We start from the raw sequence: 18,863 nt of genomic DNA on the forward strand, positions 1-18,863 counted from the left end.
GGTAGTTGATGCACTACTCAGAATGCCTAGTGACAACAGGCTGATTAGGTGAAAGGTAAGATCAGATTAGCTTCATGATAATAGGTGGTAGATTTAGGAGACCAGATGAGTGTAGGGATTGGTACAAGTAGGCACATTTGTATATGGCTACAAATAAGAGTTACTTGAGGGATTGTTGTTTAATAGGGGATAACTGGAAAAACTAAGGCGTTCAAAGATAAATGGCTGCACTAGTAGTTCTAGGGTTCGTTGGGTATTGAAAGTAAGATTTAAGTTTGGGGTAATGACTGTTAAATGAAGGGATTAAGTTAGAAGTAAACTCTGACCATCAAACATACCCTCCTGCCTGTTGTACGAAACCTGTTCATTCTCCCTGGATGAGAGCCTTGTGGCCCATTCATTCCTTGGGTGGTGTCTAATTTACTTGGTGCAGCACAATTATTTTGATGAGTTCTGGAGTTTTTCTTTGCAGATGTGACTTGGTGAGTGCACTCCGTAACATATAGGAGACTGGTGTTCATTGGGGCTCTGGGATGGATCCACACTTTCAGGTGATGCAATGTAATCCGTTATCTCTTTCTCTCTTGAGGATGAACACCAGCATGACATTAATAAATGGGCAAAAAACAGTATAACTGTGAATAGTGCAAAAAATGACAATTCAGTGGCAGGGAGTAGCCCACTAGCAATACTGTTAAGTAACGAAACAGCAGTTATCTGAGTAAGATCAGTTAAAGTGCAAAGGCAGTAGAGTATCGGACAACAATACAGTACTGGAAAACTCAAGTAGAAGTACAAGCCAGCAGAAATCAAATAGCAGTCAACTCAGCAAGAACGGTAAAAATGCAAATCTGTGTATAACAATAATAATCATAATAAATAATCATAATAGTAATGGATACAAAAAAGCAAATAACTGAGCGATAAGTACCATATAAGCAAACAAACTAACCCTAATGGGAAGGTAGATGTCTTAACTTGTAAATATTTTCTTAACAGGGAAGAGTCATAAATTAGTAGCTGTTACTCAAGAACTTCAGATATTTCAAGCTCTACACTATTAAGTATTAGGCTCATAATGTCGCAGTGCTGGACTTTGAACAGCTAGTCTAAACCCAAATATGAAAAATGGTTTGGTTGTAGAAGCTCCTCCTCCCTCCGTGTCTCATGAGCAGCAGTGGTGTGGAGCTCAGCAGAGGTTCCTCTTGAGATAGGATTCTGACAAACGGCAATGCCCCCTGTTTGGGTGGGGGCATTCCCAAATAAAATGCTTTGCCTTGAATTAACTCCTTTGAGAATTTGTGCCACTTTATATTTCCTGTTTAATTTTTTTCTCTTTTCTTGTAGCAGTCTACCTTTGGAACAGTGTGCAGTTTTATTGTCTTGTTCATAATGAACTGCGAACTTCTAGCAACTTGCAGTGCCTTGGGATACCTGGAAGGAGATACGTACCATAAGGAATCAGACTGTTTAGGTAAGATTCCCCCCCCCCCCCCGCGTTTAAGATTTCTGCAGTGACAAATCTGCTGCTTGTGGTTCCATTGGCTTTTGTTTAAGGGTAAGTCTTAATGATAAAAGACTAGTTTACAACAGGGCATTTCAACTTGCTGGGAGAAAGGGGTTGTTTGAGATGGAAATCCATCATTCCTTTTAAAAGCCGTCATTTCTGAATACTGGAATGGCGTCTAGGGACAGTAGTGTTGGAACGAAGGACATGGAAGTTGGGTTTCCAGTTGGAACATTCCCACACCAAATGAGAAGCTAAGGTGCACATTCTTCTGTTTAGAAGCTTTGTCAATGAGCAACCAAAAAGTTTCCAAAAAGATGGCTGTTTAACAACGGTATTTTTGTTGATGACAGTCTGTTCCACGGTGGTGCAGCGGTAGCATTGTTGCCTCACAGCAAGAGGTTCTCCCGTTCGATTCTCGGCTTGGGTTTGGGAGTGCCTTCTGTGTGGAGTCTGCATGTCCTCCCTGCAGTCGAGCGGGCGTTCGAAAGACATGCTTTGAATGGGCATGCCTTCATTGAAGGTTGGGCATTGGGCTGGCAACTCGACCCCATAAAAACCAACTGCCAATCATTAGCGGACCGAAGTTCCGCTGTGGCGACCCCTAACCGGGAAAAGCCGAAAGACCAACAACAACAACATTTGTGTTGAAGACAAAGTCTGTAAGTAATCTGGCAATCTGAAGTGATTAGATTAATGAAGTTAGGTTACTTTATAACGGTCTGCTCTGTGTTTCTGTTTTGTGATTTATTCATAAAATGCTGTTTGGCTACGTTTTACAAGCATTGTATTTTCTCTTACATTGAGGAAGGAGGGAAACAGACGTTGAGAGGAGTTGTAGAGGATAGTGAAGTTTTGTTTTGGAGGTGCTACAGATTGCTAACTCTGTTTTAGCAGACATTCTCATTGGATAATGGCTTTATCAATGTTTTTAAATGGGAACTGGTAGCAAATTTTAATTTGAGAATACAATACCATCTTATGATTGAAATGCTTTTGCATTTGTAGTACATGTGAGAAGATGTATTTTCTTCATTTGTATGATGCACTGTTGTAGGCTGAATGTTCATTTGACTTCACAGTCAGTGGTCAGAGTGCCAGGCATTCTGTATTATACATTCAGGATTATGATGAGACTTTGTTGCTTTTCTTTCTCAGAGGGTGTCAAGGATTTGATTCGCTACCTGCGTCATGAGGACGATTCCAGGGACATACGTCAGCAGCTGGGGGCAGCTCAGATTCTGCAGAATGACCTGCTGCCCATGGTGGTTCAGCACCATCAGGACAAGGCCCTGTTTGATGCCGTGATCAGGTGATAATTCCTTAGCTAGCTGATGTGGTACTCCTAACCTAAACGACTCATCCAAGAAATCTATATATTCACTGCACTTCATGTTTCGATTTAACACACTGCTTTAGATAGCACTGTGGGTTTGCACAGTGACATTGACTATATTTGTACTTGGTTTACTTATTTACTCTTAGCAGTTACATTTTTGTTTTATTCCTAGATGGGCAGCAAATAGCGATGTTATGTATTTCTGTTTTTAACCTTGATTGAATTATCACGCAAGACAAAGGGAAACGTACATTTAACAGATGAAACAAACCACATTAACATGTTGCACACCTAATGCATCACAAACCTTTCTTTGTAATTATCAGTCCAATATTACATAAATTGCTGAATTCCTGCCTTCCCTTAAACCTCACTCCTCCTCCTAAACATTATTCTGCATGTATTTTTCCATGTAATTTGTGTCATATTCTTTTCTAAAGATCCCTCTTTGAGTTTTCTCATCTCTTTTATAATATTCAGTAATTTAAACACAGTTAGACTTTGATTTCTGTTTTCTAGTAAGTGCTTTTTTGGTAGCCACCAGAATTAAACTTAGTAAGGCCTTACTATGTCTATGCATTTCAGGTCCTTTGTCCCAGCTCAAAAAAGTAATATCCTTAGTTACACTAATTTGCTAACTCAGTATTCCTGACAAAGTACCTTGTAGAGAATTTTTAAAATCTCTCAAAGTATTTGTTCCCAGTTGCCTGTCTCTTCCCTCTCACATCGCCAACATTTCCTATCTATCTGAGGAAAAATTCTTTGAAGTCTGCTTGGGTATATAAAAATACCTATACAAGCACTTGCAAGCAAAAATACAAGATCTTCTGACTTGTTTGCGTACTTGAGAGACATATATATGTCTTCCTACTGTTCTCTTGTAAATTGCTTTTCCAGTCTCTGTTCCCAGTCTTTTCTAACCTCCTCTGATTTGATTCTTGTAGTTGTCATGCAATATTTTATGTTGTAATAATTATCCCTTTTTTAATAGCAGCTTCTGTTCTTGATTCAACTAATAACCCCATTAGAGCAGATCTTTCACTTGAGTCCCCTTTCCTTTTCTCTCTGCCTATATTTTATTAATCCATGGTAGAGTATATCAGTCCCTAGTAGGGAAGGCAGTCTCCATCCTGCAGTTCAAAAGTCTGCTTGGCCTCATCCCACTCTGTCACCTTTTTCCTGTCTAGTTATTTTCTCCCAGTACTTTGGTTAATTTGTTAGTTTTCTCCAGTAAATTCCAGCTCCCTCTTTCCTGTTTTCTGTACCCCTACTTGCAGTCGTCTATATTGCCAAAATCTTCTTTTCCATTCTCATGTTGGTGCAGTTCATATAATGCTTTCTGGTATTTTATGAATATAAAAATCTGTATGATTATTGTTATTATTCTCCTTAAAGATCTGCATCCAAGAAACAGAGTGGGATTTTGAACTACCCCCCCCCCCCACACACACACACACACACACACACACACACACACACACTTCATCATCATCCCTTTCCATTTTGAATTACAACCTTTTGCTTGTTGTGGGTATATGAGACATAACTGTGTAGCTCTAAAATATCCTTTCAGATCAGGTAATCCGCTATCCTTTTCTCTTTGCCTATACTCTGATATCAATCCGTAATAGAAAAGGCAATCTCTAGCCTGCAGCCTAAATGTCTTTGTGGCCTTTTCCCATTTTTTTACCTTTCCTTTTCTTATTGTTTATTCCGAATACCTTGGATCCTTTACCAGCTTCCTCCAGTAAATTCCAGCCCCCCTTGCCTTTTCTCTGTACCCCTAATTGATGTCACTCCTATTGGCAAAGTCTCCTTTCTGCATTCCTGTGTTGGCTTAGTTCTTAGTATACTTTCTGCTGCTTTTATGAATGTAATATTCTGTATGGCTGTTATTCTCCTTCAGGATCTGCATTCAAAATTCCATTCTTGAGTTTCTCCCATGCATCATCATCATCATCATCCCTTTCCATTGTAAATTGTAGTCTTCTGCTTGTCTATAAAAGCCTCAACTATGTAGCTCCAAACTATCCCTTCAAATCAGGTAGTCCCAAACCTCTTTTTGCAAGGATCCACATCTTTTCTCTGGGTGATTAAAACATGCCTGACCCGTATATTAAATTAAAGGGGCTATAATCATTTTTATTGCTTGTATCTTACTATTCATATCCGTAAACAAGAGTTTCTAGTATCTGAGCTTTTGTATTCTCTTTTGTTTAGTCTTTTTCCCCATATCCCTAGCTGCCGTAACAGAAGCCTTTTTAATTTTTAAACCCTTTATTGAATTATTACGTAAGCCATAGGCAAACCTGCATTTATATAAAAGAAAGCAAACCATATTCACATATTCCCATTTGCAAACATTATTTGTCGTGTATATTCTTTTGTGTATTTATCATCGGTTCAATATTACGTAAGTTGATCAATTCCTGCCTTCCCTTATACTTCAATCCTCCTCCTCCAAAACAGAATTCTGCCTGTATTGTTCCTACAATTTCCATTTTTCTGTGTAATTTGCCTGCCATTTTCTAAAGATCCCACTTACAGTTCGTTCTATGTGTAATATCAGTACTTTAAATATAGCTGGTTTATACTTTGACTACTGAGATATGCAATAATACCTAATGATATGCCCAAACTTGTCTACTGCCAAATAATTTGTCTATGAATTTGTCAATGTTTAAATCAGTATTTATTTAAATACTAATGTATGTTAATAACATATTTCTGAATAATATTGTATGTGGAGCTTTTCTCCCCTGGCCTCTGAAAAAAGATCTGTGCCCAGTCAGACTTTGCCAGTTAACAAATGTAAAGTAAAATAAATAAATTTCCATTTTTAGTAATTGCTTTTTTTTGACTGCCACCAGCATTAAACTTAACAACCCATTTACTATGCCTAGGCAATTTTAAATCTTGTATCCCAGCTAAAAAAAATGAATTTCCTTCGTTACACCCATTTGCTTACTGAATATTTCTGACAGAGTACTGTGTAGGAATTTATAAAGTCTGCCAGTCTATTACATTCACAAAACCTATATTCCCAGTTACCTATTTTTCTTCCCCATTATAATGCCAACATTTGCCATGTACTTGAGGAAAAATTATTTGGAGTCTGCTTGGGGTATAAAAATACATATGTAAACACTTCCAAGTGAAAATCCTAAATCGTTTAAACTTTGTTGCATATTTTGGAGCATACATATGTCCTCCTATTGTTTCCCTGTGAATTGCTTATCCAGTCTCTCTTCCCAGTCTTTTCTTTCGTCCTTTGCTTGATTCCTATAGTTATCCTGCAGTGTTTTATATGCCCTACTAATTATCCCGTTTAACAGCAGCTTCTGTTTTAGATTCAATTAAAAATTTAACAGAGCAGATCTTTAATTTAGCATTTCCACTTTCACTTTCTCTCCTTGCCTATACTCTGATATCAACCCTGATAGGGAAGGCAGTCTCTAGCCTGCAGACCAAATGTCTTATAGCTTCTTCCCATTTTGTTACCTTTCCCTTTCTGGTTATTTGCTTTCAATACCTTGGTTCCTTTGCCAATTTTCTTCAGTAAATTCTTGCCCCTAATTATAGTCATTCCTATTGGCAACATTTCCTTTCTCCATTCTTGTGTTGGCTTAGTTCTTAAAATACTTTCTGCTACTACGTGAATATAATATTTTGCTTGGCTGCTGTTATTCTTCTTAAGGATCTGCATCCAAAATCCCATTCTATTTTTATTTATTGAATCTCCCTCTGCTTCATCATCATCTATTTCCACTTTGAATTGTAGCTTTCTGTTTGTATTGTGTATGAGTCTTAATTGTGTAGCTCTAAAATATCCCTTGAAATTATGTAATCCTAATTCACCTTGTTCTGTTGGATCAATTTATCTGACTTGACCCTTGCCCTTTTCCCTTCCCAGATAAAATCCTTCAACTCTTTATTGTTTACTGTTTACAGCTTCTCCTCTGGTTGATTAAAAATATGCCTGACCTGTATATAAAACGAAAGGGACCAAAACATTTTCACTGTTTGTATCTTGGCTATCCATAGTATCTTCCCACATATCCTTAGCTTCTATAACAGCATCTTTTTTAATCCATACTCCTAAATGCTTCATTTTATCATGTCCCCATAACTATGGATATTGCTGGACTAATTCATATAGGGGTTAGTAGTCTACAGCTATAGCCTTTGTTTTGCCTTCATTAATTTTATATCCTGAAAAGACTTGTCTCAAGATGTTCCACAACACTGAGATGCCCTTTTCTGGTTTTATCAGATAGAAAATAATATAATCTGACGATAAGATCTACTTTTTTTGATTACCATACCAATCATATCCTTGAATATCTGAGTCCCTTGATTTCTTTGCCAGTGTTTCTAAATATAAAGCAAATAAAGGGGAAAGAGGACACGCCTGCCTGGTTCTGCCTCCATCTGAATTGTCATTGTTGTATTAATGTTGTTAAATGTTTGCCTCCAGTACACAATCTCACCTATCCATATCTCTCAATTTTGACAATACCTTTGCCATTCTTTTAGCTAATATAGGATTAAACACTTTATAATCATTGTTTAAAATCAAAACGGATTTGTATGAAGCTGGGTGTGATGGGTCTTTGCTCTTTGTAGGTAATGCAGACACCACAGGTTTCTTCCAAGATGTTGCTGCTTCCCCTTTTAAAATGCTGTTAAACAAAATCTTCCAAATGTTTATCACCTTTGTCCCTTCTAACTTTCAGACATACACAGGAATCCCATGAGTTCCATAATATTTCTATTTGTGGTTTTTTTTTCGATTTCCACATTTCTGCTTTTATAGAAATGCTCATAAACTTTCAGAAATATCTCTAAAATATCTGCAGGATCTCTGGTTAGTTTTTTGCTAAAGACTCTCTAAGTTTGGCAACAACCTTGTTTTCTGCTTCCTAGGTTGTTGTTGTGTCTTCCGGCTTTTCCCGGTTAGGGGCCGCCACAGCGGAACTCCAGTCAGCTAATGATTGGCAGTTGATTTTTACATACTGAGTTGCCAGCCCTGACGCACAACCTTCAACGAAGGAACGTTTCTGCTTCCTAGGTCATTGTGCTAAAATTTTTGTGTTCTGGAATTATCAGAAATAGTTGCATAACAGCAATCTTTCTAAACTTGTGCTTATCCAGATACTCCCTTATTTTCTATTGCATTTGCACCTCCCCTTGTTATGTGAGATTCCCCTTATTCTGCACTACTATAAACTTTGTCAGCTCCCTAAGTAATTCCTATTACTACTTAACCACTTTGTATTCTATTTATAGCCTGTTTTTAAACTCCATTTTCATTTTATCACATTCGGTAGATATAACTTCTGAAGATATTTTTATCTTCTCTAATTACTCTCAAATAATTTCCACTACCCATTATTTACATTCCACCTTTTTAACGGTAGGTGGAAAAACAGGAGTGTCTCAGTTTTACTTCATTATCCTACATTTTCGTCTTAATTTTAATTGGTGCATGATCTGAAATAGTTATTGCATGTGTGTCAATGATTTCAGTTAAATGCAAATGCTCCTTTGAAATATAATTTCTGTCTAGTCAAGGCCAGTTATTGTACCTTGGGGAATATTGTATCATATATCATATTTCATATTAAATATTTTATTAATTATCTTTAGAAATATACAGTCTTTATTTTCCCTTCCAGGTCCCCTTGATGCATCCTCAGTATTGTAAATCAAGTTCCAGTCCCCACCTATAAATAATATTCGCTGATGAAAGATGATTATTTTCCCCCAAATTTTCTTAAGCTCCATACATGCTAATGCAATCCTCTTCCCTTGCCTGTAGCCCCTTAGTAGCATAAGTCTACCATTATTGTCTTTTTCTCTCTTCTGTCATCTTTGGAGTCCCTCTAGTAATCCGTATAATTACTCCCTTATTTTCTGTTGAATATCCATCCTGAAATCCTTTTTCTTTATCAAATTCATTTGCTTATTTCTTACCAAGTATGTCTCCTGTAGCATTATTGGTAATCTGCATTTCTTAATATAATTAGTACTATTTTCTTTTTGTCTATAGCTGTAAGACATTTTATGTTCTAAGATAATATAGATAGCATAGCCATTATAATAGTTATTGTTCCTCCCATTATTCATGATAGTTTTTTTGAATCTGTATTTCCAACTTTTGTCTTACATGCACACATTGTCTTTATACAATTGTTACATCTGGTTTACTATCAAACTTGCGCACCTGCTATTTGCGAACTTGTAATTCCGAAAGCATGGATTCACCATTTCACATGAGCAAAAAAAATAAATGTTTAAGTCGCAAGAGCGAATGGACACTAGTATTTGCTGTTGTGGATTCAGCATTTTGAATGCAGATCACACTATAGTGGGGATCGGGAAATGTACCCTTTCCCTCACTGTAGTGCGATCGCTGAGTTTGTATATATCGATCTCTGAGTTTGTATATGTAAGTAGCAGGGGGTGTGGGGGTTGCAGGGGACTTTTCCCCCCTGCAAAATGTTTGTAGCTCATGACTGGAAGTGTGGTATTTTCGGTGAAGTAGACATTCCGGAGTTGTTGACTTTCCTTAAATACCTCATTCAGTCATGTTCCTGCTCATAAAATTGATTTCTGACATTTCGGGTCAGAAACATGAACACTTGCACATTGCACTTGTGAGATTTTGATAGTAAACCATTACATCTCATCTCCATTTGAACCTATGCCATGTTTTTCAAGACTTATGTTAATGAAAACCCGCAATCAAAAAACTAAATGCATTTTCAAAACACCCCATCCCCTGTGAACTCAGAACAAGCAGATAAACTACATCTTCAAAAAATGAAGTTTAATCCTCCAGATAGGAATGATTGCCCCAAATCGACAGCTGCATCCACAAGCAATTACCAAACTTAAAATAAGGTTACCCATGCTAAAGAGCATGCTACAAGCCTGTGCTCCCATTTGTATTGATTGCCGTCTGCTGTTTCCTTATTTCCATTCTTCTCCCAGATGTGAAAAACAGCTTATATGCTTTCAGAAAAGCTTAACTTTAGCTGTAAGAAAAAGTACATTGGCTGTCTTTAAAGAAAACTAAATTCTACACTGTTCTAGTAAATGCATTAAAGTATTAAGCTTGCTATTGTTTCTGCACTTCCCATAATTTCAAACTTTATTTTTCATTGAACCGCTTGCCATTGTACCCTTTAAACTGTGCATTACCCTCCGCAAAGAAATATCTGAACACCCAAGACTAATTGCTAGCACCTGCAGACAGCCTGTCTCCATGGAAAAGTACTTGTCAATAAATCTTTGTAAATTTTACTCAGAAAAGAATGTCCTGTTGCAGACTTCTTGACTCCCACTGGACATTTGCTAATGGAAAAAAAAAAAACAAGCCAGCATCTTTGCAGGTATAAGAAACTTACCATTTTCATGGCTTTCTTCATTTTGACTTATTTTAAAGCCTATTTGCTTACAAAAAACAAAACACTTTTTGTTTATAAATTAAGCAGGGGGCATTAGTCTTGACATTTATCCTTGTAAACATAAGAGAAATTGTCTTAATTTTACATCCAATATAATCCGTGCACTTTTATATCCCACACCACCACAGCAGCCTGAGATCACAGTATGTTCACATTAAACTTGCTTTTGTCAAGCCTTTCTTCTCCTGTTATAATGTAAAGACTATATTGCTTACATCTATAAAAGTACTTGTTTACAAGAATCACTGAAAAAGACTCTACCCACATTTAAAATACCCCTGTCTTCACCCTACATAAAACTGCTTTACTGTATACAACATGCAGTTTAGATCATGAAATAGTTCTAGAAATACTAACAAGAACATTTTACCCCCACCCTTTTTAGTGTCTTTCTAAATATTAATGACATGAAGTGAGGCATATACTTTATAATCCCTCACAACTTTAATAAAGTCAAAAAAATCTAGTCTTTTAAGCCACTTTTTCTTGCAAAGCCATATTTCACAAGTTTGATTGCTTTATAGTCTCTCATTTATTCACTAATTTCAGTGCTGCTGGTCTTCCTTTTCATCTCCATCTCCCATCTCCAGACACTGGTTAAAGTCCAAGGTACTCCTGATTCTTCTTGTCAACTCCTATGTTTTTTTTTCTGTCTGTCAAGCATTTGCCTTTGAAACATTATAAAATGCTTCACTGTCAAAGTCTCTTTATGGACTTTACTGTCAGAAGAATGAGAAGCAGAGTTCTCTTCTACTTGCTGGCTCACTTTTTGTTGGATACATTTTCTCTCTAGCTTGTCCTGCATCAAAAAATGCCTTTGATCCTCTAGGAAAAAAACTCAGATAGTTAGATACCTCTGCTCGAGTCTTACACCTGCCTCCTGCCATTCCCTGATTACTGGAATAAATTTGCTTCTCTTCTGGCTGGTGTATAATGAATAATCATTTTCTACAAACCCTCTGCTGTCTCCAGTTTTTAATACTTGGCTCTTCTGCTACAGTTTTGTCAGGGTCAACTCTTTCTGCTGGTATGACTTGATTTTTACTATTATTGGTCTTGGCTGCATTCTTATGGCCAGGTTTGGAGTATGAAGTCTATTTGCCTTTTCAGTTAAATCCTGCTGTGGAACACCAGTCCAGTTGCTTATATGTGCTTTCATAACATTTTAAAAAAGTCTGTTCCTTTTAGTTTCTCTGGTACAACAGAAACTCTTGAGGTTTTCTTTGCTCACTCTGTCTTCTAAGTCCATTATTTTTTGAAACAGCTCAAGGTGTCTCTACTCTGCCAGCTTTTTCTTCATTTAAGCTTGAGTTTTGCATTTATTTTTCAGTTTACCTGTACAGCTAATTAAAGTTTCCTGTACTTTTTTCAGGCTTTTCTTATTTAATTAATGCATTCCTTCAATGTTTCATTATTTTAATTGCCTCTGAGCACACTTGATTTATTTTTCCTTTAAAATACTGGAATCCATCAATTAAACCAAAGCTGAAGCTTGAACTGATTTTTACTGAACAGTTGCAGAATCCTTCCCAGACCGTGTTTTCTGTTTAGCTTATTTGGTTGATTTTCTTTCCGATTCTCTAAATTTCCTCTGTTATGGCATCCAGACAGTGCACTTGCTAATCAGTAACTGAATTTTACCCCCATGCCCAAAAAGAAGAAAAAAACAAAAACATTTTCAATGTTACTTCTTTTTCTCGGTTTCTTTTTTTTTCACACTGGGAGAGCTGAAGTCGATCTGTTGATCAGTGTGCAACCATCTTGAAGTCCCAGACTTATTCCCCTGTGTACAAACAGAAGTTATGGGTAGAGCTAAGGGAGTGCACAGATTAAGTAATTATGTATTTTTGTTCTTGAATGAGCATTTTGACTGATTGCCTAGAGATTCTTTATTTATTCTTTAGCTTGTTTTTATCCCTTGGGTTAAATGCCTGTGTTCAATTTCCAGATTAATGGTAAACCTGACTCAACCTGCTCTGTTGTGCTTTGGAAAAGTCCCTCAGGACCCAGTCTTCAGACATCACTTTTTGCAGGTGGTGTCCTACCTGCAGGGCTACAAAGAGGTGAGTGGCACTGGATAGTGTAATGACTGAACTGAAGAGGAAACTGCTTGGTATTATGTCATTAAGCCATAGCCTGCCTAGAGAAACAAGAATGTGAAATAAGTTGCATTTAGATAGCAACACTTCAAAGGTAAAATATGCAAAAGAAGCGCATGTTAATTGTATGGAGACAATGTTGTGGTGTTTTTTTTTTTTTTACATTTGGACTGTAGTGGGCCATGGGTGATGTGGGAATAGTTGAACACATGGCAACAAATGGGAGAATCCAGGTAATTTTTAGACTGGGGAAATGTTTATCTCATGTTGAGTCAGAAAGAAAATGAATATTGGTAATATTTTACTTGATACATTATCCTGTGGACTGCGGGTTACTTCATAAATGATGTGGAATACTAACTGGCAACAAGCATTTAATTTCCAGATAGTATGGAGCAGACTTTTTTTTTTTTTTTTAATTTCATGTTTAAAGGTTTACTGTGTCTGACATCAGTTGGCCATCTCCATGTTTTGATTTCCCTGTGTACCAAATCATGGCACCATTTTGTTTGTTTACTTTACCCTTGATTGTTGGGCACTAGTACCCTGGCCATGATCAATGGAGATCTATGGTCTTCTGTCTGGTGCAAATGCATACTAGGAAAGTTCTTTGAGTAACAACATCATGGATGTTTTTGTACCCCAATTTTAAAGGGGTAGACTTTGCATTGCAGCTGTAGCAAGAAGGATTAGTATGGCAACATACATATTTGACATTTCCACTGTTTGTACATTATCAGTTAATGACAGTTTGCAAACTGTCATAATAACCTTGTTATTTTATATAATCTAATAGATAGTTGCTACCTTTTGAAGGAAAATAAGTTGACAATTTACAAGCCTTTAATAGGGATTTTCTTATGGTAGTTTGTAAATGCTTACATTTGCTCAGCACCTCCTATGCTGTATTCCAGCGAGGACTGTGTACATGTTTCTGCCATTAAAAATGTATCTGTGCTAGTATAAAGATAACATCTGCCTCTCTTTGTAGGTAAACTGGATTATTGTCACAAACAAGCAACAGAATCATTGACCCTCCTCCAGAATGTGCTCCCTTCCCTATCTGTTTAGCAGTCCAAATTCATACTACCTATTGAAGGCCAACTACTTCCCTGTGGGTTGGTCCTGTGATGATGATGATAATTAGCACTTTATAACACACAAACAAGACATTCAAGGTTAGGGTACAATATACGTGTATTTTTTTTTCTACATTATTTGCATATCCTGATGCCTAAATTGCAAAGTGTTTTATGTGAGAAAGACCAAAAGAAATTTTTGCAACAAATGTATAATATTAAAATAATTATGTTAATGGGCAACATAGCAGGAGTACCACTTTGTTTAAACCTGTTGAAGATGTTCTTCGTGTTTCACTGTTGCAGTCATAACTGTAGGGTGCTCCTGCCGGCAGGCAGCCCGAGGTCGGCCAGAATCCCAAAGTCTGGGTCCGGCGTCGGCTGTATAAGCTAGTATCCTGACGTCAGTACGCCTTGGTACATAGCCCTCAGCCGACGCCATCTTCTCCAGTCTTTCTTGCCATGCGGTGGAAAGCAGCTCGCAAAACGTTGGTTGGCGATTTTCGAACAGCGCATTTGGTTGTTGTCGGTCTGAAGTTCTTACTTCTCTTCTCAAAGCTAAGTACCCCGTTGGGGAATCTTTTTCTTGTTCCTCCGATGTCAGAAAAAGTTAATAATTGTATAGTGTGTGGGAAACAAATACCTCATAAAGATTTCCACTCTTACTGTCTACCTTGCTTAGGCCCTGACCGCGACGTTTCTTGTTGTCGGTTCTGTGCCAGGTTCAACTCTCGTACTATCAAGCGCAGGTACGATTGGGCTTTAAATTACTTTGGCAGACGCTTCAATTACAGAATGTCGTCGGACACTACCGGAGTTCAAAAGAAGCGCAAAGACAAAGACAGGCCTCCGGAGTTCAAAAGAAGCGCAAAGACAAAGACAGGCCTCCGAGGTCCAAACAGGACTCGTTGCAGCTGGAGCCAGCGTCCGGTTCGGCTATCATCAGTGAGGCGCTTTTGCAGCCCCTGTCGTCCGCCACTTCTGAACCGATGGCCGATACGGACTCCCATGGGGAGCCATCAAGGCCCAATATTTTAACTGCTGCAGGACCTTCGGACGTCGCTCCTTCAGATGGGTCCGGAACCGCTGTGCAGGTACCGGCTTCTGAGGGGGTTTTCAGGCCTACTCATATCACTATTTCAAAGGCAAAGGCAAAGACAAAGACTCCTACTAAGTCTAAAGTTTCAGCTCAAGCTGCTTCTGAATCCACTCCCAAGACACAAAAACAATTATTGAGGATGGCTGAAGATTTGCTTACAATGATTAGGGGTTCTCACCCCCCTCCTGAGAAAAGGCCTCGACAGGATGTTCCTCTGGATTCCTCTGACCAGGCTTCTGTATCTTCTGTTTCTTCCTCTGATCAGGACTACTCCTTTCCCCCTTATGAGGATTCGGATGCTGAGGATTCTTTGCCCTCGGCCTCTCCGCCTGAGGATTTTTCTTTTGGGGAAACCTTGCATGAGATGAGGGAACATTTTCATTGGGAAGGACAGGAATATTCTGCTTCCAAAATGAGGCTTAGAGAATTTCTTCTTCTTCCTCAGCATAGGCCTTTAGCTATCCCTCCTGTCTTGGACATTGTAGAGGATGCTTTTTCTGAGGCTAATTTGAATCCTGATTCCATGCCTCCTGCTCCTTCTAAGCCTGATAGATTTTATAGGGTTCCTGACTCTCATTTATTTTTATTTAAAAACCCTTCTGCAGATCCTGAAACTATTTCTCAGGGCTCTAAGGCTGCTAAGGTTGCTACTTCTAAAAATCCTATTCCCTCTGAGAAGGATTCTCGTGCTTTAGACAGGTGGGGTAAAAAGGTATATACTTCTGCTACCCTGTCTGTAAGGGCTTTAAATTGCCAGTTTCATATGTTTAAATATCAGCAATTTCTTTTGTCTGTTTTAAAGCAAAAGCTTGCTTCCCATCCTTCTTGTGCAGAGGATAAGGAACTTCAGGATGTTTTGCATGCTACTGAACAGGTTAACAAGCATAGCTTACATTGTGGTTTTGATGCTTTGGATGCTGCTTGCAGGGCTGCTGCCTCTGGTACTGTGATTAGGAGACATGCCTGGCTTCGTGAACAAAGTTTACCTGAACAGGTTAAGGCTAAGTTATTAGATGCCCCTGTTCAACAAGATGTTTTTTTTGGTTCTAAGGCTGAGGAAGTTATTAAAAAGATGGAAGAAAAGGCAAAATCCATGCAGACTGTAAAAGATTTCTTGCAGGTTCAGCCTCCTAGATTTTCCAGGAATTGGCCCTCTAAAAATTGGTCCTTTCCCACGTCTGACAGGCCTCAAAGGGGAAGATATAGACGCTCCAGAGGTCGTGGTCAAGGCCAGACCTCTTACAGATCTAGACAATGGACTGCTTCTTCACCTAGAAGGGGAGAAGACAGATCCCAATCTCAAAGAAAGCAAACTCAATGACTCTCTCGGTTGGGCTTCAGGACCCCTTCACCTGGACGCCCCTCTCGGAGGAAAACTGTCTCTTTTTTTACAGAAATTGGACTCATATTACCCAGGACAGATGGGTATTGGACGTGATTTTAAAAGGTTACAAGTTCCACTTTCACACTTTGCCAAGGACTCACGGTTGGCCAGATCTGCCAAAACTTCAATGGTCAGAGGCCTTAACTCAAGTGGATGCTCTTCTGGCCATGAGAGCCATAGAGCCTGTTCCACTCTCGGAAATGGGAAAAGGGTTTTATTCAAGGCTGTTTCTGGTTCCCAGAAAACAAAACTCATGGAGACCTATTCTGGACCTTTCTGTGTTAAACACCTTTTTGGAATACAACAGCTAATTCCAATGCTCTCTCAGGATGCCTGGATGGTGACATTGGACTTAAAGGAAGCCTATTTGCATATCCCTATCAGACAAGAACGCAGGAAATTCCTCAGGTTCAAGGCAGGTGCGAGGCACTTTCAATTCTCTGTTCTGCCCTTTGGTTTATCTACTGCGCCCAGAGTCTTCACCAAGTGCCTGGCACCAGTAGTGGCTTACTGCAGACTTCAGGGGATCCAGATTTACCCCTATTTGGACGACTGCCTTATTCAGGCAGACAGCAAAGATCTTCTGCTTCAACATCTGGACTTTGTTCAACATCTTCTCCTACTACTGGGATTCTCAGTGAACATAAAAAAGTCACATTTGATCCCTTCTCAACAAATGGTATTCTTGGGAGCCCTCTTAAATACAACCTTACAAAGGGCCTACCTCACTCAAGAAAAACAAACTCAGCTGGCTTCTACTTTCAACACCTTGGCAACTCTATCTCAGCTCACTGCAAGGAAATTCCTGCAGGCTCTGGGCTACATGGCTTCCTGCATTCTATTGATTCCAAAACGCAAGGCTTCATATGAGAAAGCTTCAATGGTATCTGAAAAGTGTATGGTCACAGCATTACCACGATCTGGATATTCTGATTCCTCTGATCCCCTGCCTCCAGAAGGAGTTCCTCTGGTGGTCCAGGGCTTGCACTTTAAACGAAGGAAAACCTTTTCGTCTCCCCCAACCTACTCAAATCCTAACCACGGACGCCTCGGATTATGCTTGGGGAGCACACTTTCTAGACAATTGCCAGCAGGGAACCTGGACAAAGGACCATCTTCGCTGGCACATCAATCTGAAGGAAATGTTGGCAGTACAAAATGCCCTTTTAGCCTTCAAAAACCTTTTACAACCAGGGCCTCTGCTAATTCGCACAGACAACACCACGGTTATGTGGTACATCAACAAGCAGGGGGGTTCTCATTCATACCCCCTTTGCAGACTAGCTATGGGTTTGTGGGACACAGCTCTCAATTTGAATCTGCATCTCCAGGCTCAATTCATTCCAGGGAAACAGAATCTCTTAGCAGACAGCCTGAGCAGAAACATTTCAGATCCTCATGAATGGATGCTAGACACCAACTTGTTCAAAAGGATTACTGCAGTTTGGGGATGTCCCCAGATAGATCTGTTTGCATCCCATCTCAATCATCAGCTGCCTCGCTTTTGCACCAGGTCCTTCCACAAAACAGCATGGAGAGTGGATGCCCTGTCCTTCAGCTGGAGAAGCCTTTCAGCATATGCCTTCCCTCCTCTTCCTCTACTGCCTCGGGTACTACTGAAGATTAAACAGGACAAGCCAAAGTTCCTCATCTTGATTGCTCCAAATTGGCCTCGACAGTTTTGGTATCCAACCTTAAAGCTCCTGTTCTCGGGGCCTCCTTGGATTCTCCCACTGAACCCTTCGCTTCTGTCCCAGCATCAGGGTCAGTTACTACATTGCAATCTCAAGACCCTTTGCTTGGCAGCTTGGCTCTTCAAAGGAATTTGATTTCTTCTAGTCTTCCCAAACAAGTGTTGGGTGTTCTTTTGGAAGCTAGATGGCCTAGCACTAGGAAATCCTATGCCTCTAAATGGAAGAGGTTTTCTATTTGGATGCAGGACCGAGGCTCTGATCCTCAGGTTCCTGATCTCTCCTCTATTTTGCTTTACCTTTCGGAACTTTTATCCAAAGGACTTTCCTTTTCTTCCATTAAGATACATGCTTCGGCTATCTCTGCGCATTACAGTTCTGATCCTCCTGTTTTTTCACATCCTTTGGTGAAGCAGTTCTTGAGAGGGGCTAAAAATTTGCGGCCTCCAAGGACTCCTCCTGTCCCTGCCTGGGATCTTAATTATGTCTTAGAAAAACTTACTTTGCCTCCTTTTGAGCCTGCTGCATCTTCAGATATTAAGTTTCTATCCTGGAAGACTGTTCTTTTGCTAGCATTGACCTCTGCCAGAAGGGTCTCAGATTTGCAAGCTCTCATGGCTGTGGAACCATACCTTATTTTCCATCAGGACAGAGTATCCTTGAGGACCAATCCTACTTTCATGCCTAAGGTGATTTCGAAAGTGGCTTTAAATCAGACAATTCACCTTCCTACTTTCTTTCCAAATCCTCAAAATAAAGGGGAAAGGATTTTGCATTCATTGGATGTGCACAGGCAGTTACGATTTTACTTGGACAAGACTAAAGATTTCAGAAAGTCTAACCAATTGTTTGTTTCCTTTGCTTCCAGTTCTCTTGGAAAACCTATTTCTAAACAAACTATTTCCAAATGGATTGCTTATGGAATCAGATTTTGTTACACTCATCATGGGAAACAGTTCCAGGGACCATTAGAAGTCATTCTACTAGAGCAGCTGCTACTTCTACAGCTTTCCTCAGAGGAGTCCCTACCAAGGATATCTTGGAAGCTGCCACTTGGAGTTCTGTGCATACTTTTTCCAAGCACTACAATCTCCCCTTGTTTTCTAAGTCTAGGGCAGGCTTTGCATCTGCTGTCTTGCAGGGTATTCTTGCCTCCCCTTCTTCTATCTAAAGCCTCCTCCCCTCTACACTGC

At 39.3% G+C, this 18,863-nt stretch overlaps 1 protein-coding gene across 1 annotated transcript in view; it reads left to right on the forward strand.

Annotated features, from left to right (window-relative positions):
* TIMELESS (timeless circadian regulator) overlaps positions 1–18,863 on the forward strand; it is a 955,757-nt gene that overhangs the window by 30,260 nt on the left and 906,634 nt on the right. Inside the window, exons 2-4 of the mRNA XM_044083673.1 lie at positions 1,348–1,474; positions 2,666–2,819; positions 12,267–12,381. Of these exons, the coding sequence (XP_043939608.1) occupies positions 1,393–1,474; positions 2,666–2,819; positions 12,267–12,381 (351 nt within the window). The 5' untranslated portion in view covers positions 1,348–1,392. The remainder of the gene's footprint in view (positions 1–1,347; positions 1,475–2,665; positions 2,820–12,266; positions 12,382–18,863) is intronic.

This window comes from Protopterus annectens, chromosome 9.part0, assembly GCF_019279795.1.
Source record: "Protopterus annectens isolate FY-2018-M chromosome 9.part0, PAN1.0, whole genome shotgun sequence".
Classification (NCBI taxonomy): domain Eukaryota; kingdom Metazoa; phylum Chordata; order Ceratodontiformes; family Protopteridae; genus Protopterus; species Protopterus annectens.